Here is a 24,677-nt window from a genome sequence, read left to right on the forward strand (position 1 = left end):
AAGATCAAGAAATCTCTCCCCCTCCCCCTCCCCCAACTCTCACTCACACTCACACTCCTCCTCCCCCCACTCTGCCTGCCCGCCAGAGGCAAAAAGTCATTGGGTTTACATGACTCATCTTCCCTTCGGAACTCCAAGCTTCATTTCCACCCTCAACTCGGTCAACTCGGTTACTTGCCAGCGATCAATGCCTGCCGAAGATGCCGGTGTCTTGGCGGATCGGATGCCTAATAAGGGGAAAATGGTAAATCCAAACATCCGTTTACAATTTTACCACCAAAGTGTTTTTTTTTTTTTATCTCCCTTCTCCCCCCACCCTAAGTCTTCGTGGTGATGCAGATGGACCTGTAGTGCGTTTGGCCGTGTTGCTTAAGGTGTTTTGTTCTGAGCTTAGAGTCAACTGTTCCCTTTCACTAAATGAATGGCGATTATTTAAACTCTGGGAAATGTACCTTCGGTCTCTCTCTAAGTTTCCACTGTCATATAAACGCATGGGCCACTGTCTTTTTCATGTGAATAAATGGTTTCTAGTAAAACGAAGGTTCCATCCTCAATGCACTGTATGAATTTTCCTCTTTGAAGAACTTTAGCGTCTGAACAGGACATTTGAGGGAGCAAAGAGAACTGGCAGGAACCCCTTGCCCCCATCCCCCAGCCAAAATGGAAGAAGAACATTTGCAGCTGAGTTAAAATCAGGGTTGATTTCTTTCCCCAGCTTGCTCCTTTTCAATGTAACTTTGAGTTAATCCCTTCAGGGTGTGAGGCACCAAAAATGGCTCTCTGCCTTTTATCAGAGCTGATGGGACAGAGGCGGCAGGAATTTCTAAAGAGCTAATAATTCGTTCCTCCAGCTTGGGAAATTTGGAATTTCTGAAAACAGCAACACCCCCCCCCCCCCCGCCCCATTTTTGGTAGATGTATGGAAAAAGGAGATTCACTCTTGATTCTTTTTACGATTTCAAGGAAGAGAGGATGCCTTAAAAAATTAAAATCACCACCCTAAAAGTTCAAGAGATACCAGTGTCCCCTGTTTGTAGAGTAGTGTTGCTTATTTCCCAGTCAGGATAAAGTAAGTAGACAAAGGTAATCCCCTGCTCAAAACCCAGGGCTAAAGATCTCCTCCTTGTCTTTATTTTGTAAAGTGAAAGAATGTAACTGAGGTCTTCTCTGCACTTTATGTTGCGTGACCTGGCTAAGCTGTTTACAAAACCTTGAACTGTCTAGACAACACCATAAAAACCGAAGTTCTAAACAGCTTAATTGGGTTATATTATACACCTTCTGGTGGGCGAAAAAAAGATTTCCGCAATGTGCAATAAAGTGGAGTGAGAAAGGGTTGTCTTTTTTTTTTTTTTTGAAGACAAAGTAGATCTTATGACTCTGGCTTCTTATAAGCCCAAAGTCGAAAAATGAATCCACGACAGCACTAAAACCTACTAAAAGATAGCCCAGAACGCTCTCTCTAAAGGAAAAATGAAATTAAAATGGCAAAGTCTTTTGCGAAAAGCAAAAACATAAGTGTATGCCTTTGAACTTCCAAAATGTCAAGGTCATCACCTTTAACCTTTCTGAATAATTAGGCGCCCTAAGGTTCTTCTGTTATTTTCAACCACCACCCACTATCACACACATACACCCACACACGTGCATTTATGACTTTGCAGAGAATCATATTAGGGGAATTGCCATAAATCTCTGAGCAAATTCCTAATTTCAGGATCAATACTCTTAATTTCCCTCCAAACATTTCTGCAAACTTAATGGCAACAGAGTTCTTTGCAAAGTCCTATTTGATCATAATGTCTCAGAACAATGTCTCCAGAATAGTTATGAAACACCATTTTGGGGGGCTTAGATTGCTATCACCTTTCCTCCAATGATAGACTGTACTTGGAGGGGGGGGCAAAGGGAGCCACTTGAAAGGGGGAAGTTATTTCCAGACAGTTAGTCTTTCATTATATTTTAAACCAATTTGTCGCCCTGTCAAATAAATTATTGCACCTTCAATAATATTAAACCACAGGATTTAATAGAATTTCTATATGCATTTTTGAAAACCTCTCAGCCCTGGGGTGGGGGGTGGGGTGGGGGGAGAGTGAATTAGAGGGAAAAGCCCACGATCGAATTATTAGCTTTTTGAAGGTCTGGCTTTGTTCCTGACATTGGAAGGCCACTAAAATCCCAGTGCCCTCATATGATCACGCCAAAATACCAAACCGGTCAGTGGTTTATTTCTGGGTTTTTCCCCCGCCCCATGGTTTAAATGTAGCAAGTTTGCCCCTGGAAAGGAAAATCTTGAGGGAAACCAATTCCAGGTTGCATCGTGAGAGAGAGCCACACGAGGGCGCGCTCACGTTCTATAAACCTCACTTTGGTTCAATTGGTGCAGTACGTTTTCTTCCAAATACTGTAATAAGAATTTCATTGATAGCCGCGCCACAATAGGAGTATTCTTCTAAAAATCAGTTTTATCTGTAGTAAAGAGGTGCAGGGATTTTATTAAGGGAGGAGAAGAGAACGAGGGTAAACGAAGTAACAAGGTTTTTTTTAAACAAATGTCTGGCTAACGGTTTCAGAGAAATGAGGTGTTTAGAAGGAATTATTTTTGTTATAACCTGGTGGATCACAGGAGAGATCTTGAAGGCCAATAGACGCACATTTTACAAGGAAGGTGTCGTACTTAAAATTCATTAAATAGGTGGAAATATGGTTTTAATCTTGAGAGGAAAATGAAGAGATGAAAATAAGAGCCTATCATACTTTATTTTCTTCAAGCTTCTAGAGATTATGGAGCTTTTGTTCGGAATTAACCATGACGCCATCAAGTGAGATAAGAGTCAATTTTATAAAAAATATAGGAAACCTTAGATTTGGGAAATTTATTTGTGGTGTGAGAGTAAAAAAACAAAAACAACTTGAAACCTGGTAATGATAGTAAGCTAGTAAGTTGGCTATTTGAAATGAATAAAACTAGAAAGGAGGAATAAAATATCTGCAGAAGGTGGTTAAGAAAATGTACGTTCTGTACAATTCTAGGGAGAGTTTTGGAAACAAAAATATCTCATATTTGCGGAAAGATTTCAGTGAATTTGCCGAATCCGCTGGACGGCCTTGGGCAAAGTCTATCGCTTTCCCCAGCGCTTCCCCTCCCTCCCATAGAACCCGGCCTCATGCCTTGCCTTTTTTTGGGGGGGGGGAGAAAATTATCTTAGCATTAGGGGAGGTGTTGGCCTCCTGGGTTCCCATCTATGTGGAGCTAACCCGGGCGAAGTGTCTAAGGCACCACTGGGATTTTATCAGTTTAACTGGATTGACTGACGAGTTTTCTCCCCTCCTCGAAGTTCATTGTTAAAGCAGCGAGTATCTCCCGTAATAAATACCATTCCGCCGTCTCCGTTCATTAGGGTGATTCCCCCTATTGCCAGGCCCTCCTCCATATCCTTCCTGGCTCTTGGTCAAAGGCGCGAGGAGTGGGGACGCCCTTTTCCTAACCCTGGCTCAAGGAAGTAGACAGCTTGGGTTGGGGAGGGGGGCGGCACGGAGGTGACCCAAGCTACTCCGTTGGGGTTCTGTGGGTCTCTTCTTAGAATAGCTTTCCTCTCCCCGCCACTTGCAACTTGTCCCTCAGGACTCTCGTTGTCGGTCAGGGCTGCCCTACTTGGGAGTAGAAGGCGAGAGGGTGGCGGGAACTGGAGCTTTCGAATTTGATCGAGGAGGGCAAATCCGAGACGTTGGTTTGTTGCTCGAGAAACCTCGGGGTTCCGTCTGGCTGGCTGGCAGGCCCTGGCTTTGTTGAGAGAACTGCCCGAGAGGTGACTAGGAAACCTCATTCGTGGGGATCTTTTCTGTCTTTCTTGGCCACAAGTCTCCAACTGCACAACCCCACCCCCACCCCTAGTTTCGAATGGGCTGGAGCTTGATTCGGAGTGCTCTCTGACCCCTGGATGGTTCGCGGGTACCCGGGAAGTGCACTGAGAGTTGGGTAGCGGTTTCCCAATTGGGTAGATGAATTAAGGCAGAGAGACCGGACGATCCGCCAACCCATCTGGATGGCCAGCAGCCCCTTGGCCTTGGGCTGGGTGACTGTGGCCAGAGAGGCAGCTACTGTTCAGGGCAGGCTGTCCCAATTTCCATTCCAGAAGAGCTTAGTTGCATTGGCTTGACGCCTGGCAAAAAGAAAGGGTCTGTCTGGATTTCTAAATCCTACAGCCTGGTTAGTTAACGAATTATTGCTTCTCTCAAAGTCAAGCACTAGGTGTAGAAATTCGAGTGACCTACAGGATCAGGGAAGGGAAGTCGAGGGGAGGAAGAAGAGGATAACAAAGTACCATCTCCTTTAAAGAAAAACATTTCCTGTTTTCACGGATATTGGATATTTGACATTGGCAGAAGGCAATACCAGGTCTTAGACTTCTATTTGTTTTTGGAGGGGAAGTGAACCAACTTGCTTCCTTTTTGTGTCTGAAAAAGGAGACACTCCTTGGTCTCTGGATATTTGAAAACCGCTCATTTTCTCTGACCCCTGTGCTTGATGGTTGTGCCTCTGAAGAACTCCCTGAATTCTCCTTCAACCTTTCTCTCCCTTGGCCATGAGCTCTCACCCCGAAGAACAGAGAATTGGGACGGGAGGTGGGGAGGGAGGAAGGCCGGAAGACAAGAGTCTCGACCTTGGTGCAGCCCCGAAACTTTCCCGAAGACTAGAGGCTGTTTAGGGCTTAGAATCCCGGGCAATCCCAGTCGCAAAACAGGTCTCCTCTCAGCACGGGGTTCCTTCCTCATTTTCCTTGAAACAGGAAATCGAGGAGACAACCTGCCCCCTTGATTACAAATGCTAATTTAATTGTAAAGCGACTCCTTTATTTTTCCCTTGGAACGTAGCATAGCATTGGGGAGCGAGCCTTTCGTATGAATATAGGGTGCATATCTCGTTTATGGCTCAATGTTGATTTATTATTCATGTTAATGACTTTGCCCTATCCAAATATGATCTAAAACAATACTTGCATTAAATACTCATAAGCGAAATAACTGCTTGCTCCCCAATACCGCCACATTTTCACTCTTCTCCTTGGGCAGATCAGCCTCCGATTCCTAATGATTGTCTCATCCCATCCTTCTCCCAATTCATTTACTCTTACTATCTCTAGTTTGCTTAATTTTTTATTTTAAAATCGAGAAAGCCCCAAATCTCCATCTGCTCTTAATGTATGTAGACTATTTCAAGTTAGAATTTGAGGCTGGGGGTTGGGGAGGAGAAATAATTGGATCTAGGCAAGAACATGTCAGATATTAATTTTGAGGGAAGTGAGGAAAAATTGAAAATGAAAGCTGACTCCGAAGTGACTGGGTCTTTCTCAGCCACCTGAGTAAATATCCGATACACCCCCAAATACAAGAATAAGACCTCAAGTTCTTGTTTTAGGGGAACTCCTCCGAAACCCGCAGGCAGACCTGTAAGCAAAAAACTTGTGTCGGATATTTCTGACTGCCCTATTTTCTTCAAGTGTAAATAAAGATTATGAAAGACCATCTGATGGGCATAAAATTCCTGATTAGATTTAGCAGTCGGAGCTTAGCCTGAGCCCAGGAAAATAGTATTTGACTTCTTTGCACTCTGTGGGTCGCCCGGCATTAGTGTAAAATAAAAGGGGGGGGGGAGGGAGTGATGGAGGGATTTCTAGAAAGCAAAATAGCAGCCCTCAGTGTTCAGCAACCTGAAGTCCACGACAGTTTGTTTGTGACTTGGGCAAAGCCTAGCATTGGCTCTGATAATGATCTCAACTGGGAGAAAATGCCCTTTGCGAACCTACTACCCAGTTGCCGCTAAAATAGTAACGGAAAAGACTGTTTCAGGCAGCGTTGGAGGGGAGAATGTAAAAAAAAAATTATTAAAATGAAAACGTTCTTATTTATTTGTTACTAGCTTAAAACAGCTACTTCTCCATAAAGGTAATGTTTAAGCTCTTTGGCCAACACAGAGCTTTAGACTGTAGCTGTTAAAGGCGTCGGGGCTTTTAACCTGACAATGATGTTGTATTTGAACAGCTGCGATAAGGTTTTAAAAGGTCTGTCTCATGGCCACAGCGGAGATTTTAAATAGGGTTATTGTTTCTGACAATGCCAGGCTACGGGGAAAGGAAAACAAACTCATCCCAGAAAATAATGTAAAATTCTAACTTCCACTAGGGACAGAGGAGATTTATTTGGGGAGGGGGGCGAGGTGGTTTGTTGGAAAGGGAGATTTGAATCGCCTTTTCACGTGGAGGTCTGCAAAGCACCATCTAGCTTGCAACCCCCAATAATACAGAAGCATTGAATGCGCTTTGAAGCCGTTCAGGCCCCAAAGAAATGTTCAGCTGAACCGGAAACAAGATTTATCCACAAGTTCAGTGTATCCGCCTGAAATCCAAGTCCAGGGAACCTCCTCAGAAGAGGTTGAGGTTTAGAAAAAGAAAACCCCTTCGAAAGAAGGAACTGGTTCACGGTCAGTGTTTCTTTCCGTGCTTTATCCCCCACCCCCTTTACTCTTAGCAGGAGAGGGGACTGTAGCTACGAAGGGAGAGGACAAGTTAATGCCTTCTAAGACAAGTCTTTGGAAATCCAAGTTTAAAGCGCCCTACTGCTGCCTTCCTATAGCTGGAGACAGTGGCCGGGATCAGGGATGTCTGTTCCCAAAGCCAGAGAAGGAAGTTGCCACAACAGTTTTTTTCATGAAACTCCGATTTTCTGCAGTGTTGTTGTCGTCGTCTTTTTGTTTTGTTTTGTTCTTTAATGTGCACGACCACAGCTCAAGACCAAGTACTTTTTGTGGGACCTCGCTTACCAGAGGAAAACAGAGTATTGAGATTTTCCTTCCCTTTCCTTCCCTTCCCTTCCCTTTCCTTTTCTTTCCTTCCCTTTTCTTTCCTTCCCTTTCCTTTCCTTCCCTTTTATTCCCTTTCCTTCCCTTTTCCTTTCCTTTCCTTTCCTTTCCTTTCCTTTCCTTTCCTTTCCTTTCCTTTCCTTTCCTTTCCTTTCCTTTCCTTTCCTTTCCTTTCCTTTCCTTTCCTTTCCTTTCCTTTCCTTTCCTTTCTTTCTGACAAAGCAAAAGCTCCTATCAAATAATTTTAAGAATCTCCGAGAACTATAAAATTCAACTTCTGACAAAAGTACAGCTTTTAATATTTGACGATTTGTGTTAAAACAAAAATTGACCTCTTTGGTTAGTAGCGAGGGGAAAAATCAATAGTATAATTTTCAATAATTCATAACGCGAACGCCATTATGCTAAATCTTAACTATTAATCTTATCCTTTACAAAGTCTCGATTGATTTGTTAATAAAATATCTTCCCGTGTGTGGCAACAGAGGGTATAACTCTTTAAAAACCTTCAGAAGCAAGAAAATTACCAAGTAGCCCAAGAATGTAGATGAGAATTTTATTGATCGCCCTGATTCTTCTTAATATGTATTAATAAATTCCACAACCTTTTGTACCTTGCACTTGTCAGAAACCAATGCTTTTACAAAATCCATAAAAGGAAAACATATTTTTCTTTGCATAATAACTGAATGACACCTTAGCATTTCCCTCCCCCTCCAGCCCAGCCAGTTATTGAAAACTTTCAAAGTCTGGATTGTCAGGGTTTTTTGTTGTTTTCCCCCCATTTCCTTTCTTTTTTCTTTTCTTTCTCACCACCCCCCCCCCTTTTAAAAGTGTGTGGGGATGAAGATCCCAACTCCATTCTCATGTAGGGAGCCCGAGAGCCGGTTTCTCTGACAGCACATTGCTGGCAAATAATTGTCTCCTGTATGAAACCACACAGGGTCCCAGAGTGCATGCGGTCAAGAGAAATCCCCTATTTCCGCTGGGGAGAAATGTGTATGCTAAGCCCCACAGTGAGCAGAGTCCTGAGTCTAGGGTGATGAGAGCTTGGGGAATGGGGCATTACTTCGCCACCACTTTCCGCTAGACTTCATGTCCAGCGGATCCTTGGCCTGTTTGCCCTCTTCTTCCCCCTTCTGTTTTCCCTTCCCACGTTTACTACTAGGATTATCATCATCATCATCGTTATCACCATCACATAATTTTTTAGCCTAGGGACAGATACTCAGGATCCCAGGGAATTTGGACTCACCTCTCCGAGAATACCAGTCCTAAATAAATCAATAACTGGCCCCCTCTCTGTCTGTCATATCTGTCTGTCTTCCTCTCTCTGTATGTATACATGCATATGTACATAGGCATATATGTATAATCCATAATCTCCCTCCATCACTTCCCCTCTCCTTCCTTCCTTCCCTTCTTTCCTCCTTTCCTCTTCCCCTACTGTCCTCTTTCCCTCCCGCTCGGCCGCTGGACTGCTTGGCCGCCAAGAGTTCCTTGTTTGCCGTGGGCGCAGTGCGCCAGGGCTGCCTGCCCTAGACCAGCTCCCGAAGAGCGCCCCGCTCTCCCCGCACTATCCCCTGCGCGTTGTAGATGTCGCTGTTGTCCGTAGTTGCTCGGCGGACCGGCCGGGCCCGGGGAGCACGTGACCCGCGAGGAGGCAGCGGCTCAAGGCCATTTTCAAATCTCATTGGCTTGGTTGTCATGTGGTCGGGCAGAGGCATCCACAATTACACAGGGAATGTTTTCCTAGAGATGTCAGCCTACAAAGGACACAATCTCTCTTCTTCAAATTCCTCCCCAAAATGTCCTTTCCCAACAGCTCTCCTGCTGCTAATACTTTTTTAGTAGATTCCTTGATCAGTGCCTGCAGGAGTGACAGTTTTTATTCTAGCAGCGCCAGCATGTACATGCCACCACCCAGCACAGACATGGGGACTTATGGAATGCAAACCTGTGGACTGCTCCCGTCTCTGGCTAAAAGAGAAGTTAATCACCAAAATATGGGTATGAATGTGCATCCTTATATACCTCAAGTAGAGAGTTGGACAGATCCGAGCAGATCTTGTCGAATAGAGCAACCTGTTACACAGCAAGTCCCTACTTGCTCCTTCACTACCAATATTAAGGAAGAAACCAATTGCTGCATGTATTCCGATAAGCGAACCAAACTCATTTCTTCCGACGTCCCTTCTTACCAGAGGTTGGTCTCTGAATCATGCCCCATTGAAAATCCCGAGGTTCCTGTCCCAGGATATTTTAGACTGAGCCAGACCTACGCCACTGGGAAAACCCAAGAGTACAATAACAGCCCCGAAACGAGTTCAACTGTAATGTTACAGTTAAACCCTCGCGGCTCTGCCAAACCGCAGCTATCTTCTGCCCACCTTCAGATGGAAAAGAAAATGAGTGAAAACCCCAGCAACCAAGACTCAGCTAAAGTCCCTCAAGTGGAAAGCCCCGAGCCCAAGTCCACTTTGCCAGAGGAGAGGAGCTGCCTAGCTGAAGTGTCCGTGTCCAGCCCAGAAGTCCAAGAGAAGGAAAGTAAAGGTCGGTATGATCAAAGTTTAAACCATAGCGTGGTGTAACTTGAACACGGCAGCATCATAAAACACAGTATAAAATACTAACAAGCGCCACAGCCATAACATTTAATGATAAGGAGGCATCGGGCTGCAGGTGCTGGCTCTCTGGAGCTCTTAGGAAGAGAAAGAGATCAAAAATCAGTCCCCATAGAGTGCAGCCATCTCTTTTCCTGTTTTACCTTCTCTTATTGTGTTTACCTTCTACACAGACTGATGGGGAGAGGGAGGAAGAGGTTGCTTGGATTTGTTCTTTTCTAGGCTAGTCCATGAAAAAAACAACAAAAGGACTAGAAGGAGATCTGGAGGTTGTAAACACAACCAATTACTCCCCTTTATCCTGGTAATATCTTAATTAAATATTTTAATTGCATCCAATTATGATTTTATGGCATTTAGAAGCATTGTGTTGATATTCAAATGTGTGCGAGATGTGTCCTGCGAGCTTGTTAAATCTTTCTGGAGGCCGAAGGCTGAAGCCAGGAGCCCTGGTCAGTAGCAATGCGCCTGGGTTTCCAGGGGACACGGCTGCTCTCCTGAGCTGTTTCCAATAACCTTGGATTTGTCTTTTTTTTTTTAAGGGTATCTGGCTCTTAAACTCTCTTTTCAAGATTGAAAATGTGGAGAGTTAGATGGTGGCTCCCATTAAAGAAGAGCCAGAGTTTGCCTTTGGGAACAGGCAGAGGGTGAGGCGACCAAATCCCGGGAATTCACCTTGTGGAAATGGACTTTGCAACCTCTCCCTCGCCTTCTCTTCTTATATTCATGGGATATTGCAGGAGACAGGAGTGTATACATTTACCCCGAACAAATGTCTTTATGGGGTGGTGTTTGGGGAGGGGGCATTCTAAAGGAAACAATGAACAGACGAGTGTGGGGGGCATATGTATGGGGAGAGGTTTTCACTTCCAAGAGACAATTTATTAAGAATAAAATGTACTTATACACCTATAAATGTGGCTGGGGTGGGTGGGACTCCAAGTCTGAGAGATCGAGGGGAAAATGATGCAAAACAGAATGTGTGAATACTGTGGAACTGGCAGGTTTTCTTAGGAAGTGACTCAGTCTCAGGTTGTCACTAGCAACCCCGTTAAAATGTGACTGGGGAGACCCTGGCAGGTTAAATATTGTTTAAATGTTGTGTGCGAGTTGGAAACTTTAGCGAGAAATCAAAACACAGGCGCAAAAGTCGAGGGTGCCCTCACATCATGTCATTGGAACTATTTAGCACTAATCTGGCAACAATTAGAAATCCCTTTCAGTGTACACACCTCGTGTGAGTAATGTTTAATACCAGCATTTCACCGAGCTACCAGACATTATAGAAGAGGGGTCATGGCCAAGGGTACACTTTAACACACTGAGAAAAAAAATTTTTTTTGATTTTTTTTCTTCTCCTTTTGATTTTGATAGAGGAAATCAAGTCCGATACTCCAACCAGCAATTGGTTAACTGCAAAGAGTGGCAGAAAGAAGAGGTGTCCTTATACTAAACATCAAACACTGGAATTAGAGAAAGAGTTCTTGTTCAATATGTACCTCACTCGCGAGCGCCGCCTAGAGATCAGTAAGAGCGTTAACCTCACTGACAGGCAGGTCAAGATCTGGTTTCAAAACCGCAGAATGAAGCTTAAGAAGATGAGCAGGGAGAACCGAATCCGAGAACTGACCGCTAATCTGACCTTCTCTTAGACCCTAAGGCGGGGACAGAAACAGTGAGGATATTCGGCACAACATTCCCCGGGTGCAAAATGCAGGAGAGACTTGGAAAACACAAACAAAACCTTCATTTTTCTTTCTTTTTTTTTGTTTTTGTTTTATCCTGATAGAATGTGACTTTGGGGTCATTATTTTAGTGCTGCAAGTGAATCTGTATACCTATGGAGATATATATATATATAAAAGAAAACTAGCACGTGTAATTTATTTTTTTCATCGTAATGCAGGGTAACTATTATTGAGAGTTATCATTTGGTCTTAACTTATTGGAACTGTGGAGTATCCAAACAATGTGACTTTTTCATGTTTTTACTTACAAATATGGTCTGTGCGTATGGCTTTCACATTAGCCATGGCATTATTGAGTACATCCAATAGTCTAACAATATTAAGATCACCCACAACCTTCTGGGGGGAAAAAAGCACATGACAATGTAACTATCCTCGCAAATGAACTTAGAGATTGTCTTTCGTAAAATGGATTCTTGTCTACTTATCCATTGTAGATATGTTCTTGTGGTGCATATGTGGTATCTTAGAAGTACAAACAGCAATCTGTCCTTTCTGTGCATGTTCTGTTAGCATGTATAATGCAATAAACTCTGTAAACGATACTGGCCCCTTTTGTTGTCTAAAATGGAAAGATCAGTCTGGATTTGAGAGCCTTCGCTGGGAATATCAGCTGCAGCCTGAAAGACTGTTTGAAGTGGGAGGAGGGGATGAGGAGTGGGAAGTGGAGTGGAGGGGAGAGTCAGAGGAGGGAGAGAAAAAGGAAAGGCCCCCGGGAAATGGAAGGAATGGTACCAATGATTAATCTGGGAAATGTACAGTTGTTCACAGTTTGGAAAAAGAGAATCACTGCCCCCTTTCCCTCCCCCAAGAATAGTAAAGTATCAGGACCTAATCTGGACTCCTGCTTCCTACCAACTCAAGACTGGTGAGTGCTCCCAGATCTTTCTTCCTTCTCTTCCTGGCAACATTGCAAGAGTCATTTTCTTGAACCTTTGGTAGACAAAAATGCCATTTTTTTTTGTATCCTTAAGAAGGTTTGATTTGTGTTTAGTGGTAAGGGTCCAGATTCGAAACCAATCTTCCCCATGGTTGGGTGTGATGAGGGTAGCTTGTAGTTTTCATTAATAAATGAAAGCTATAGCAAGCTGCCTAACATTTAAACTCTATCTCTTTCCTCTACACCTCCCCCCTTAATGGCCAGGCACCCATCCTGTAATGTAACTTAGGAAAGCCAAGTTTTGCAGAAACCATTTTGCTGTTGTTTACTGGAGAAGGAATTTTATGTGTAGTAATTACCTTTTAGTGGTATATATATATATACATATATATATATATATATGTATATATATATATATATATACAGAGAGAGAGAGAGAGAGAGAGAGAGAGAGAGAGAGAGAGAGAGAGAGAGAGAGAGAGAGAGGGAGGGAGAGAGAGAGAGAGGGAGAGTTCGCGAGTTCGCAGTCATTTTTCCCCTGCTTAATTGCAAAATACCGCTTGGAGCCACCTTAGATGAGACGGAAGTAAACGCATTAAAGGAACTTTAGGGGATTTGCAAATGAACATGACTCCACACTGAAGTCCAATGCTCGAATAAGCCAGCGCTTTCTAGCAGGGTTTGAAAGAAAACAGTGTAGTCCTTCGGGCTCCTATTCAAGCAAGATTCTAGTCTGAGAGGACCCCCAACATAGTTAACCACCATCCTTTAGACAGGGTACAAGAATATGCCTTGGAAAGAGTCTACAAATATTTCGTTGTCTCGGGCCTTGGCCACAGTTTTCAAGGGTTTTAGTATCATCGGTTACACTAGACAATTCCTTTTCGAGTTCCTTTCCTGGAAGGGGAAAACAAATCCATTTAGATGCTTTAATTCACTGAGTTCATTCAGTGAAGGATTCTAGACAGTCTACAATTATGTAAGTTAAAAAAAAAAACACCTCCTTCCTAGAACCAGGAATGTTCACCAGTTTAAAGCACCAATATTTTTAAAGCTTCATTTGAAGAGGGAAAGGGTACTCTTACAGGAAATCGTAAACATGATGGCTATGAAAACTGGCATCTGCCAGCCTCACACCACCTTTAAGTAACCAAGGGAAAACCGATCATTTCTGGGGTACCAGTTCACGTAGTGGACACTCTTTGCTTACAAGAGAGGAAAATGTTTGATGTGTGGAGAAAAAACGGCTCGAGCTTTTCCAACCCAATGTAGAATTTTGAAGAAAAAAAAAAGCCTTAGAAAAAGGTGATCAACCATCAACCAAATAATAATTCCCCCCCCCCCCCCCGCCCCAGCTCCTTCTATATTCCTATAGGTCTATGTAGAATACATTTCCAATACGAAGAAAACGGCTGTAGACACAAACCTTCGTGGACAGAAGAACAGAGAGTAGAGGGGGATTTAAACACACACACACGGAGCTTGAAGTAACATTTCGATAGAGCTATATTATGGATTTGGGGGAAGTTGGCAATTCCCTCAGATTCAAGGCTATTCAGTGTCGCCTTTGAAGAGAGGAAATGCTTATGGGGGAGGGGGAGAGAGGGAAGGCCAATATTTCTCAAATATCCCCTGAACACTCTTAGCAGTCCCTAGTAACAACAGAGTTTTTCCCTGCCTCGAGATATGCTAATATTCGTTTTTCCTTCAATAATACAGGGGAGAGAGAGAATACACCAACTGTCCCATTTGCACGTTGAGGATGAAGGGGAAAGTTTGGCCCGAATGAGGAGGCTGGCACTTGGGTCCACAGTCGGTTGTTTGCCATGCTCTCTTCCAGGGCATCTCTTTCTCTTGCACTCACCAGGGGAACATCTGCGTTTTGCCACCTTATACCAGCACGTCTTCCTCCAGCAAAAGCCCCGAGTAAACTTCACCCTCTCTCGTCCTGTTTGGAAGAAGCCACTGCAGCTAAAGCCCGGAAGCGCTACCCAAGTAGTGGAAAGAAAACTCCGAAGTTTCACCTTTGGGGTAGTTGTGTGTGAGCAGAGAGAGCAACACGTCGTTGCTGTGTGTAGATATCTGTGTTGGGGTTGGAGGGGAGAAGCTGTCGGGAGCTGCTCCATCCGTCCGTTTTATTAGGGACACATTAATCTATAATCAAATACACCTCATAAAATTTTTATTGAAAGGCATAATATCATTACAGAGGTCTTCCACCTGTTTTAAACAACACGACAAGCATTTTTTTTTGGTTGGGTAGGGAGAGGGAGGCGTTGAAGGGGAAATGAGGAGAAGGAAAAAGAAAATTCCTTCAGCTAGGAAGTTGATTTCCACAAAAACACAGGCACATGCATTGAAATGGGGAGGCGTCCTGTCCTCACTCGGTAGCTCTGGGCTGTATTTCTCTCTAATCCCCCCAGCCTTCGTGTTCCTTCCCCATTTCTTCCCAGCGCCTTGCCCTCTCGTCCTCCACCCCAAGGCCGCCAGACTGAGATGAGGAGACGGAGGGTGAGTGGGGGCTGCAATCCAGAGAGTCCCCAGAGAGGGTGGAAGTGGGGGGCACCGAATGAAGGGCAGAAAGCACAGAGAGGAAGCGAAGAAATAGTCCCCACTGTCTCCTGCCCGGGATCCTCGGCACGACCACGCCTGCCCCGGTTCCATTCACACCCGTTGGAAGCTAGGGAGCCTGGGCTCGCCCTGCCGGCGCCCTCCGTACAGATCCAGTTGTTTTTTTTTTTTAATTGTGGTGTTGATGATGATGATTTTTTTTAATCACAGCAGCCCCCAGTTTAGCGGATTGATTTACTCCCCGTATTGGTAAATATGATCACGTGGGCCCCGCGACCAATGGTGGCGGGTTGCAGCCTGCAAAATACTCGGATTGCGCTCAGGGAGGGGAGCCGCTACAGTTAACAGTGTAACCTTTTATATGAGGGAGAGGGGAGCCTAAAAAATGTCGTCCAGTGGCACCCTAAGTAACTACTATGTGGACTCTCTCATAGGCCACGAGAGCGATGAAGTGTACGCCGGGCGCTTCGGGCAGGCGGGGCACGGCACTGCCGCCAGGCCGTCAGGTGTGGCCGATGGAACCGAATTCTCCTCCTGTAGCTTTGCCCCCAAATCCACCGTGTTCTCCGCCTCCTGGCCCACCGTGCCCCCACAGCCCTCGGCGGCTATGACAGGGATCTACCATCCCTACGTGCATCAACCCCATTTAGCAGCCTCCGAGCCCAGTCGGTACGTGCGCTCCTGGATCGAGCCCTTCCCGAGTTTCCCCAGCAGCAGCACGGGGAGCAGCGGAACAGGGAGCAGCGGCAGCGGCGGCGGCGGCGGCGGCGGCAGCACGTCCTCCACCGGGCGCCACTACGGAATTAAGCCTGAAACAGGAGTAGCTCCTGCCACCTCCTCCTCATCCTCCTCCTCTTCTTCTTCTTCCTCTTCCTCCTCCTGTCCCTCCTCCTCCTCCACCTCCTCCTCCTCCTCTTCTACCAAAAGGACTGAGTGCTCCTCGTCCCGGGAGTCCCAGGGGATCAGTGTCCCCGAGTACACGTGCAATTCCTTCCTGCAGGAGCCCCGGGAGAAGGCGGCAGCGGCAGCGGCAGCAGCAGCAGCAACTGGAGTGGCCAACGGCAAGGAACCCTCGGCTTGCAGCGACCACCCCAGCCCGAGCAACCAGCTGAAGGAGGAGAAGCAACAGCAGCAGCAGCAACAACAGCAGCAGCAACTTGACCCAAGTAAGTAAAAAAGAAATTGCCCCCTGATTTATTGCCGAAACCTGTAAGGCTCGAATGTGCAAAACTGATAGTTTTACTAACCTATAAAAACGTCTAGACGCCTACCCTAGCGCAGGCGAGCAACAAACGTCCATAAAAAAAAAAAAAAAGAAAAAAGAGTTCACATAACCACCTACCATCGGTACACAGTTTGTACAGTAAACAGAGCGGGGGCATTAAGGCTTTTTATGATAATTCCCCCAAAGTTGTGAAAAACGTCCATCCTTCGTTAAATTAATTTAACGACCTCTCTCTCCCCTCCCCACCCCCTCTCTTCTCCTATCCTGACTCCCCTCCCCTCTCCTCTCTCTCCCCTGCTCCAAACCCCCCCCTCTTTGCAGATAACCCTGCAGCAAACTGGATCCACGCACGTTCCACAAGGAAAAAGCGCTGTCCCTACACAAAATACCAGACCTTGGAGCTGGAAAAGGAATTTCTCTTTAACATGTATCTCACCCGAGACCGCCGCTACGAAGTAGCTAGGATTCTAAACCTCACAGAGAGGCAGGTCAAAATCTGGTTTCAAAACCGAAGAATGAAAATGAAAAAGATGAACAAGGAAAAGGGCAGTAAAGGAGACTAATGCCCCTTGGAAATGAATTGATTTTGCCAATGCATATTACCCTTTCCTTTTTCAGAAACTCTCCACCGAGCAGGTCTTTTTAGGTAGAAGTGAAATGTTGTCTCTGTAAGCTATTTTTTGGGGGTGGGGTGGGGAACTCGATTATTTGCTCTCTGGTGTGTAAAAAGTTGCTTTGACCTTTCCTTTCCCTCCCTTCTTCCGAACGGATCTGGTTCCTCGGGGAAATTGTCTATTGTGAGTGCACGCTAGCTTTGGGGAACTCTCTAATGTGTAAATGTCTGACATGTTTCTGAAGTGATGTAGTCTAGATTCCCCCTTCGCCAGAGTAAAGGCGAGGATATATAATAATCACGGTAATAATAAAATTATAGTAAAGGCGCAGTTACTTCCATCGATGGCAGTTCAGTGTTGTTCACAGTTATTCCCCCGCCTCAGCTTTGCCTTTGGGATTTCTGCATTTACTTAGTTTGCATTAGGTGCCAGCACCAGGCCAGGAGAGCCTGAAATTGGTGTGTGTATGTGTGTGTATGTTTGTTTTCTTCTGCACTTTTAAGGGGTCGTCTCATACTTGAAAGGGTTTGTTGTGGGCCTGATATTATGCTGGACTGGGCCCAAAGGAGCTTTGGTCACTTGTATTTGCCTTCTTATTTTTCTAAATGAAGACCAGTTGTAAATGTTGTCAGTTATTACCAATAAAGCTTGAATTGACCAAAAGAAAACCACCCAGAAGCTATGAAAACTGTGAGCGCTTCCTTCGTTTCTCTATTTTGATTTTGCTTTTATTAAAAAAAAAACCATCCTCCCCTTCCTGGTTCCTCATGGCTGTCTTTGGTATGCCATTTGTACATTCCCTCGGTATAGGAAGGCAGAAAGTCTTTTCAAAACTAAACCTAGTACATCTCCTCTTATTCTGGAGACTGAAAGTCCACACCTGACACAGCCTCTAGCAGAAATCGGATCCAAAGTTTTTAATCCTACCTTAAGTCTCTAACCTAATTTCTCACAGACCAATAAAGAAGAGTTTTCGTTATAATTATTTGCTGGTTGCTTTTTTAAGCAACCTGGAGTATGGCGTCAAGATAACGAAAAAGGTGAAATTCATCGAGAAGCCTTTCAATATTCAGGGATTCTCTGCAAAGGGGCTCTGGAAAGACACTCTCTTCTACCTTAAGGCTCACAGAATAATTCTCTGTTCATAACTTTTCCCCCTCAAAAGGAAATTCCGAAAAGGAAACAAACAAAATCCTCTACAATTTAAGGAATTCCATAAACGATTCCTAGGACGACACTTGGCTTATACCTTCATCTTCTCTCCCATCTACCTTCGGCCCCCAACACACACACAGACACACACAGACACAAACACACAAGTTCCAAATTGACCTTTTCGGGACAAAAAAAAATGGTCAAGTCTTTCCAACTCAGCCTCTCAGTAACCCAACACACCACTCCCCACCCCCTCCACCAGCCCCAGTGTGTGTTTAGCCCCTAGTTCCACCATGCTCTGATGGCGTTATTCAGTTGGCTAAAATGAAGTTCATTGTAAAAAAGGTTTTGTTCCGAATTGAGCCCATTGAATGGAAGAGGCCAAAAGCACCAGGGCGTAAGTCTCCAGTTTTACTTATTTCCAATGTAAAGAGAATCTTTCTGAAATCTTGAGGGTCATGATGCTTCTTATTTCTTGGAAAAAGAAAAAATAATAAAAGAAAAAGGGGGTAAAAGCCAAGGCCCAGAGGGCAGCAAAAGGTGTTGCCTTGCATCCCCCATTCATTGTCAATCCTATACCTATAATTCTTTTAAAACAGGAAGAACCAAGGTATAATAAAGCCATTGAGATGGCTAGACGTCTGGACCTAATGAGTTTACGATATGCCTGGCGCTTTGCTTTGAAACCATCTTATTTTGATGTTTGTGTTTGTTAGAGGGAAAGAAGAAATGCAGACAAAACTAGGTCTTAAAATCCAGACAATAAAATATAAATAAGTCAGAGTTGGATGAGGATAGCACAACTTAAGGAAAGCTGAGGTTGAGGTGTGGGCACTTACAAAAAAAAAAGAAAGAAGGAAAAGAAGAAAGAGGTGGAGGAAACTGGAGGCTTTAAAAAAAACAAATTTATTACTAAGCATATGCCATCAATAGTTCCTATATTTTTGACAACTGCTACCATGCTGCTGATACATTTAAATCTAACACATCTTCAGTCATTTCAAAGATGTAACCCTAATGTGAACTTGGTTTTTTGTTTGTTTTTGTTTTAAAATTAAGGCCAGCTAGTCCACCAACAAGCGGCTCTATTGGATAGCTGAAGGTACAGCCTCCTGTCTCTAGAATATCTTGTCCACAATTTAGATTCTTCTTGGTTAAAATACCCTCAATACATTGATATCCACTCAGCTTTCATCTTGATTAAGGAGAAAATGTTTAAACTAGAAGAAAACATTGAAGCTTGTGACAGCTTTTGTTCTTCAAGTCCAAGAAGAACTGCATAGAATTTCAATTCCATCTGTGCCTTTTGGAATTATTACAAAAAGCATATTGTTATGCATTTTAATCCAAACATACAAATGGGAGAATGGAGCTGTTCAGCTGTTCTGTTCATCAGTCCTATATTGGGGGGAAAAGTTTCAATCTAGCTTAAAGGGCAAGGAATCCTTCAGCAAAAAAGGCTCGAGGAAGTAAAATAATAAGAATTAAAATAGCAGAATTCATTATTGACTATCTTCAGTAGCAACAGTCTCTTTAAAAAGTTAAGCTTTTTGACTTTGTTCATAATTAGTGGTAGTGCTTAGCCTCTTCTTGAGAAAAAAGATCATGCAAACAGTACTTAGAAGATTATGGATCTTTTTTTTTTTTAAATTAAATCCAGTTGATAAGTGTGCTTGAAAAAGATAGCAGGGTCAGCATTGAATGAGAAACTTTAATACCTGCCAGGACTGTGTCAGACCTTTGCCTAAAGTTTGAACTAGGATCAATCTCCCTTCAGTCCCTCTCTTTTTTTGAATTAGTTCTCTGTTTACTTCACTTCAGTTGTTGACAAGCAAAGAGAGAAACCATTATTAACTAAGCCTCACTGGGGGTGAGGGAGAGAGTGAGAGAGCGAGAGCGAGAGAGACAGTGAGACAGACAGAGAGAGAGAGAGAGAGAGAGAGAGAGAGAGAGAGAGAGAGAGAGAGAGAATTTTAAATTGGCTTAAACGAATACTAAGACCAAAGGGAATTTGGGGTGATATAGATTTCATTTGACCACTAGAGGGCGCTGTTGCTCCACTTTCCGAACTCATAAAGCTTCGGGTTTCTGCTCAGAAACATTTTTTATTAAAAGTATTTACAATACTATTTCAATCCCAAATTAAGATGGTTTTAAGCAAAAATTACAAACTGCACCATTCAATCCTTCATCCAGATTTGTGTGAAATGAAATTTTGGCTCAGTCAATGTTTCTTAAAAGTCGGAAATTGCATCGCTGAAACTAAAACAGGAAGGTATTTGAACATATTTTATCAAAATAGAAGTGTGCAAAACAATATATCTTTATTTACAAAGCTAATAGAACTATATTCTATTCTGACTATAAATAGAACTATTTTAAAAAATGCGCCCCCAGTATTTTTTCTGATAGAAATGTAAATGAAAATCTTGAAATGTTTTCTGAATTAGGCCAGATTGTATGGAAACGAATTCTGTGAGGCTCCAGTTCAGTTCCCAGAAAATCCACAGTCCTGGAAACCACCGAAATGCAATACTTCCACAATGTATGCTTTTAATTTAATTTGGACACATTGACCCACTATGAGATTTAAAAATACACACACACACAAACACACACACACACACACACACTAAAAAGACCTGAAAAAATAGACAGCTGATTTTCTAAGTCCTTTCATTTTAATTGAAAATTATTTCTGAATTTGTTTTGTTGGAAAGAATTTACAAATTGGTAAATATTAGAATCAGTCTTTAGGATTTTCAATGTTCATTGGAAAATATGAATAATTATTGCTCAAAATTAAATCTCTCTTCCTCAATACTAATAAAATCCATAAAATTTATTCACAACTTGTGCATTCATACATCAGTCTAAATAAAAACTTCCAAACCACATAATTAGAACAATCCAAGTTGAACTTTTTCTATCCTCTTGAACATGTTTTTTTTTTTCTATTTGCAAAGTATAGAATCAAATATTCCAGAGATTACTTTAAGACCATACTAGCAGTGTAAACCAACACAAAAGGAGTATCTATATAGTTGGAAATAACTTCCCTTAAGTCAATTTGGGATCGTCTACTTTTTTAAAAGCACATTTCTTCTTTAGTTTGCAACAATTCCTGAATGCATTTTAGGTTAAACTGGAAACTCTTCCGTGATGGGTTTTGTGAGTCTTGGATTTCTGTTCAAAAGGCCGGTCAGCTTGAAGCGCTTACAACATAAATTTATACCGCAGAAAAATTTTGCTTGGTAACCTAGACAAACTGGGGGGGGGGGCGGGAGGGGGAACACCCATTACATTTATTGGACATTTTAAAAGGGGGAAGAGAGAAAAAGAAGAGAGAGAAAGGTGGGTGGAGAAGGAGGTTGACTGTAATGCGAATCAGCTTTGGAGTGTGTTTTCTGGAATCATAAATATTTTTGCGGATTCACACCAGACTTCGCCACATGGCCCAAGCTGCTTCTCCTTACAGCCTAGATCACAGTCTAGCCTTCTTTCTTCCTTCTTTCCTTTCCTTTCTTTCTTTCTTTCCTTAATTCCTTCCTTCTTTCCTTTCCTCCCCCTTTCCTTTTTTTTCTCGTTTCCTTCTCTCCCCCCCCCCCCCCCGCTCCTTTCCTTCTTTCTTTCTAACAAAGAAATCCACATACTTATGCCTTTATATGCAGCACATCAAAGACTTCCGAAGAACTAAAATTTTAGATAAATGGGAGACTCCTTGGAACAAATTGGAATTAGTGGGATCCTAAACACAGGAACCTTAATCCCTTTTGTTTCCAGAACTTTATCACGCCATTCTGTTTCGAGTGGAGGGGACTTGGGGGAGGCTTTAGGCACCCCACCCAGCCTGAAACAAAGCCTAGCCATGCTAGAGCTCTGCACTTGAGCCGATTGAAAGCAGCGTGTCCGGTACCTGGAGAATTACCAACAAGCTGGAATGTGAGTTCTTTTCCTCTTCTCAGAACATTTATTTCTTATTTTCTATTCCATCCTCAAGCAATGCTAATTTCTCACCCACACATTTTTCTCTCCTCTCGCCCCCCCCTCCCTTGTCTGGAGAATGACGTCCACCAAGGGTGAAATGATGGAAAGTATATTCATAGGCATGATTTCCATTAAATATCAATTAACCTGAGAGCTTCAGCCATGCATGCAATGCGTCAAGGGTAAATGTACATCTCATTTCCAAACGACCTGCTGGGTTGGAAAATAGTTTTGATTCGCTTTGATAACACCCAGGATTTTAGACTGCTCGTGTGAATTTTAATGAAAGTACTTTTAAATTTCCAAGTAGAAACGCATGTCCACAGGATACAATGTGCCTCTTCCCTCGGATACATATTAGTTTCTGGACTATGTGCTGGATTATTTTGTGTACATTTACAGCAGCACAAAATAAACAGAGGGTTCTCAATGGCGTGTTCGGAGGTTCTCAATGGCGTGTTCCGAGAGTTCAGGGGATAGTTTACTTTTCGCCCTCTGGGAGTGACCTACTCGCCTCTCCCAAGTGTAAGGCTCTGCCTTTCCCCCTTCTCCTGCCTCTGGGACTTGTCATTCCCATCCCATCAGGGAGGGACAATAAGCCCTTGGCAGTGCTGCTTTATGGGCCGCCTTTAAGGCCAGCGGAGGTATCCCTTCGTAGGGAGTGAGCTGTTCCGCTGAGCTTCAGTAGCCTTCTCTCGAAACCACTGGATCACTCCGCGATGATTATCTGGGCCCCCATCTCTCTGCCTCTCCGCTCAGTGGCGTTGTGCAAAAATGCCTTGCCAGAGCGCACAGAGGCGGCAGCCGCGGCGGCGGCGGGGGTTGTGGGAGGGGAAAGCGGGAGGGGGGGGGGTTATGTGAGGGAGGAGGTGAGGGGTGGCGGTGAAAGTTTTTTTTTTTTTTCTTTTGCCTCCGGTGCGGTAAATGTAAACTGAAGCCAAAGATTCCCCCCTGCGCTTAGGTGCACTTTTTTTTTTTCCTGGTACGTTCAGGGCCGCCTTGTGCCTAATAGGAAACAGTGGAGGCAGCGGGGCAGGTCACCCGGGGCGCCGACGATTATATTGCAGCCCCGGCCGCGGCGCGCGCGGAGAGGCAGAGCGAGTGGCGCGCGGGGCAGAGCCAAGAGGGCGCGCGGGGGCTGGGCGCAGCCGGGCGGCGCGCGGGGGGCCCAGACCTAGAGAGCGAGCGAGCGCCCAAGCCACAGCGGCGCGAGGCGGCGGGGTCATGAGCGCCCAGGCTTAGGGCCCTCCGGCTCCCCGGCCCTCGGAGGTGGCAGGGACCTAGCTGCGGCGGCGGCAGCAGCATAAGAGGCCCTCGGCCGCTCCCTCGCGCTTCCTCCCGCGCGCTCTCCCTTCCCTGCTCGGGGCCGCCCTCTCGCGCCGCCGTCGCCGCCACCCCAGCCCCAGCGCGCGCCGCTCGCCCCGATGAGCTCCTACTTTGTGAACCCGCTGTACTCCAAGTACAAGGCGGCGGCCGCGGCGGCGGCGGCGGCAGCGGCGGCGGCGGCGGCGGGTGAGGCCATCAATCCCACTTACTACGACTGTCACTTTGCACCCGATGTCAGCGGCCGCCACGCCGCCGCCGCCGCCGCCGCCGCCGCCCTGCAGCTGTATAGTAACAGCGCCGCCGGCTTCCAGCATCACCACCATCACCACCACCACCACCAGCCGCAGCAGCCGCCCCAGCAGCAGCCGCAGCAGCAGCCTCACCCGGGACCCGCTAGCGGAGGGGGCGGCGGCGGCGGGGGCCCGGACTATTACCATCCCGCCGGGGGGAGTCCGGCCTCTGCCTACCAGCCGGCCCCCCCTCCTCCGCATCCTCCTCCTCCACCTCCTCCGCCGCCGCCGCCTCCCCCCTGCAGTGGGATTGCCTGTCACGGGGAGCCCGCTAAGTTTTACGGATACGATAACTTACAGAGACAGCCGATTTTTACGACCCAGCAAGAGGCCGAGCTGGTACAATATCCTGACTGTAAATCGTCCAGTGGTAATATTGGCGAGGACCCAGACCACTTAAATCAGAGCTCGTCTCCTTCTCAAATGTTTCCCTGGATGAGACCACAAGGTTGGGATGCAGTTTAAAAAGAGAAAGAGTGAGAGAAAGAGAGGAAAAATTTGCTTCCATATCACGTTTTAGCTTTAAACTCCTTTCCCCCTCCTTGCCTTGTTTCTTGCCGTAACCGCAATGTCTTTTGGTTATAAAGTAATGCAGTGTATATATGCATATTTGTATATGTATATATATATATATATATAATGGAATAATATAATAGTGTAAGAATACAGCTGCCAGAATAACTTTTGTATACTTTCTCCCCCTCCATCCACACACACCCCTATTTATTATAGATCTAGAACACAGCAATATAGGTGTTTCCCTCATATATACGATAAACCTCTACCCACATGCAGAGGCACCAATAAACTCTGTGCTTTTAAAAACTGTTTTTTTTTTCCCTTTTTTTGTTTGTTTTAATCAGCAGCTCCTGGTAGGAGGAGAGGAAGACAAACGTACAGTCGTTTCCAAACGCTAGAGCTGGAAAAGGAATTCCTTTTTAACCCTTATCTGACCAGGAAGAGAAGGATTGAGGTTTCCCACGCTCTAGGACTCACCGAGAGGCAGGTAAAGATATGGTTTCAGAACAGGAGAATGAAATGGAAAAAAGAGAACAACAAGGACAAATTTCCAGTTTCCAGGCAGGAGGGGAAGGAAGGGGAAACAAAAAAAGAAGCACATGATCTGGAAGAGGACAGAGCTGAGGGCCAGACAAATTAACTTATGCCTTTAAAATTTTACCGTAGACTATTAAAAATAATGATCAACATATGCTGGTGAATGCCACCTGTTTTCTTTATTGTAAAGGATTCTACCTGTATTTCAAGCTACCGTAATGTCATTGCTCTTGATGTTTCTGTGCTTTGAGAGACATCCGGGTTAAAAAAAAAATTCAGGCAGAGCATAGAAATAATTCAGCTGGTTTTTTTTTTTTGGTGGAAATTTGATACCGACTT

At 44.6% G+C, this 24,677-nt stretch overlaps 3 protein-coding genes across 4 annotated transcripts; all 3 read left to right on the forward strand.

Annotated features, from left to right (window-relative positions):
* The first annotated feature begins 8,670 nt into the window (after positions 1 to 8,670).
* On the forward strand, positions 8,671 to 11,138 carry HOXD10 (homeobox D10). The gene is made up of 2 exons (XM_036746563.1): positions 8,671 to 9,415; positions 10,861 to 11,138. Exons 1-2 carry the CDS (start codon positions 8,671 to 8,673, stop codon positions 11,136 to 11,138), a joined length of 1,023 nt encoding a protein of 340 aa, XP_036602458.1.
* A 3,825-nt stretch (positions 11,139 to 14,963) lies between these two features.
* Positions 14,964 to 17,199, forward strand: HOXD9 (homeobox D9). The gene is made up of 2 exons (XM_036746629.1): positions 14,964 to 15,851; positions 16,232 to 17,199. The coding sequence occupies exons 1-2, from the start codon at positions 15,071 to 15,073 to the stop codon at positions 16,471 to 16,473; spliced, it is 1,023 nt and encodes a 340-aa protein (XP_036602524.1). The 5' UTR covers positions 14,964 to 15,070; the 3' UTR covers positions 16,474 to 17,199.
* Positions 17,200 to 23,090: 5,891 nt separating this feature from the next.
* Positions 23,091 to 24,441, forward strand: HOXD8 (homeobox D8). 2 transcript variants are annotated; one of them, XM_036746695.1, is made up of 2 exons: positions 23,091 to 23,730; positions 24,146 to 24,441. In XM_036746695.1, the coding sequence occupies exons 1-2, from the start codon at positions 23,091 to 23,093 to the stop codon at positions 24,439 to 24,441; spliced, it is 936 nt and encodes a 311-aa protein (XP_036602590.1). The 2 variants fall into 2 exon arrangements, with proteins under 2 accessions (XP_036602590.1, XP_036602591.1); XM_036746696.1 differs by having other exon boundaries at positions 24,149 to 24,441.
* The last annotated feature ends 236 nt before the right edge of the window (positions 24,442 to 24,677 follow it).

The sequence above is a fragment of the Trichosurus vulpecula genome, chromosome 2 (assembly GCF_011100635.1).
Source record: "Trichosurus vulpecula isolate mTriVul1 chromosome 2, mTriVul1.pri, whole genome shotgun sequence".
Lineage (NCBI taxonomy): Eukaryota > Metazoa > Chordata > Mammalia > Diprotodontia > Phalangeridae > Trichosurus > Trichosurus vulpecula.

Excerpts from the sequence above, each read along its gene's own strand:
- HOXD9 (XM_036746629.1), top strand. The coding sequence starts at position 15,071 with ATGTCGTCCAGTGGCACCCTAAGTAACTACTATGTGGACTCTCTCATA. Across the intron at positions 15,852-16,231 it reads GCAGCAGCAACTTGACCCAA|ATAACCCTGCAGCAAACTGG; the intron begins GTAAGTAAAAAA and ends CCCTCTTTGCAG.
- HOXD8 (XM_036746695.1), top strand. The coding sequence starts at position 23,091 with ATGAGCTCCTACTTTGTGAACCCGCTGTACTCCAAGTACAAGGCGGCG. Across the intron at positions 23,731-24,145 it reads TCCCTGGATGAGACCACAAG|CAGCTCCTGGTAGGAGGAGA; the intron begins GTTGGGATGCAG and ends TGTTTTAATCAG.
- HOXD10 (XM_036746563.1), top strand. The coding sequence starts at position 8,671 with ATGTCCTTTCCCAACAGCTCTCCTGCTGCTAATACTTTTTTAGTAGAT. Across the intron at positions 9,416-10,860 it reads CCAAGAGAAGGAAAGTAAAG|AGGAAATCAAGTCCGATACT; the intron begins GTCGGTATGATC and ends TGATTTTGATAG.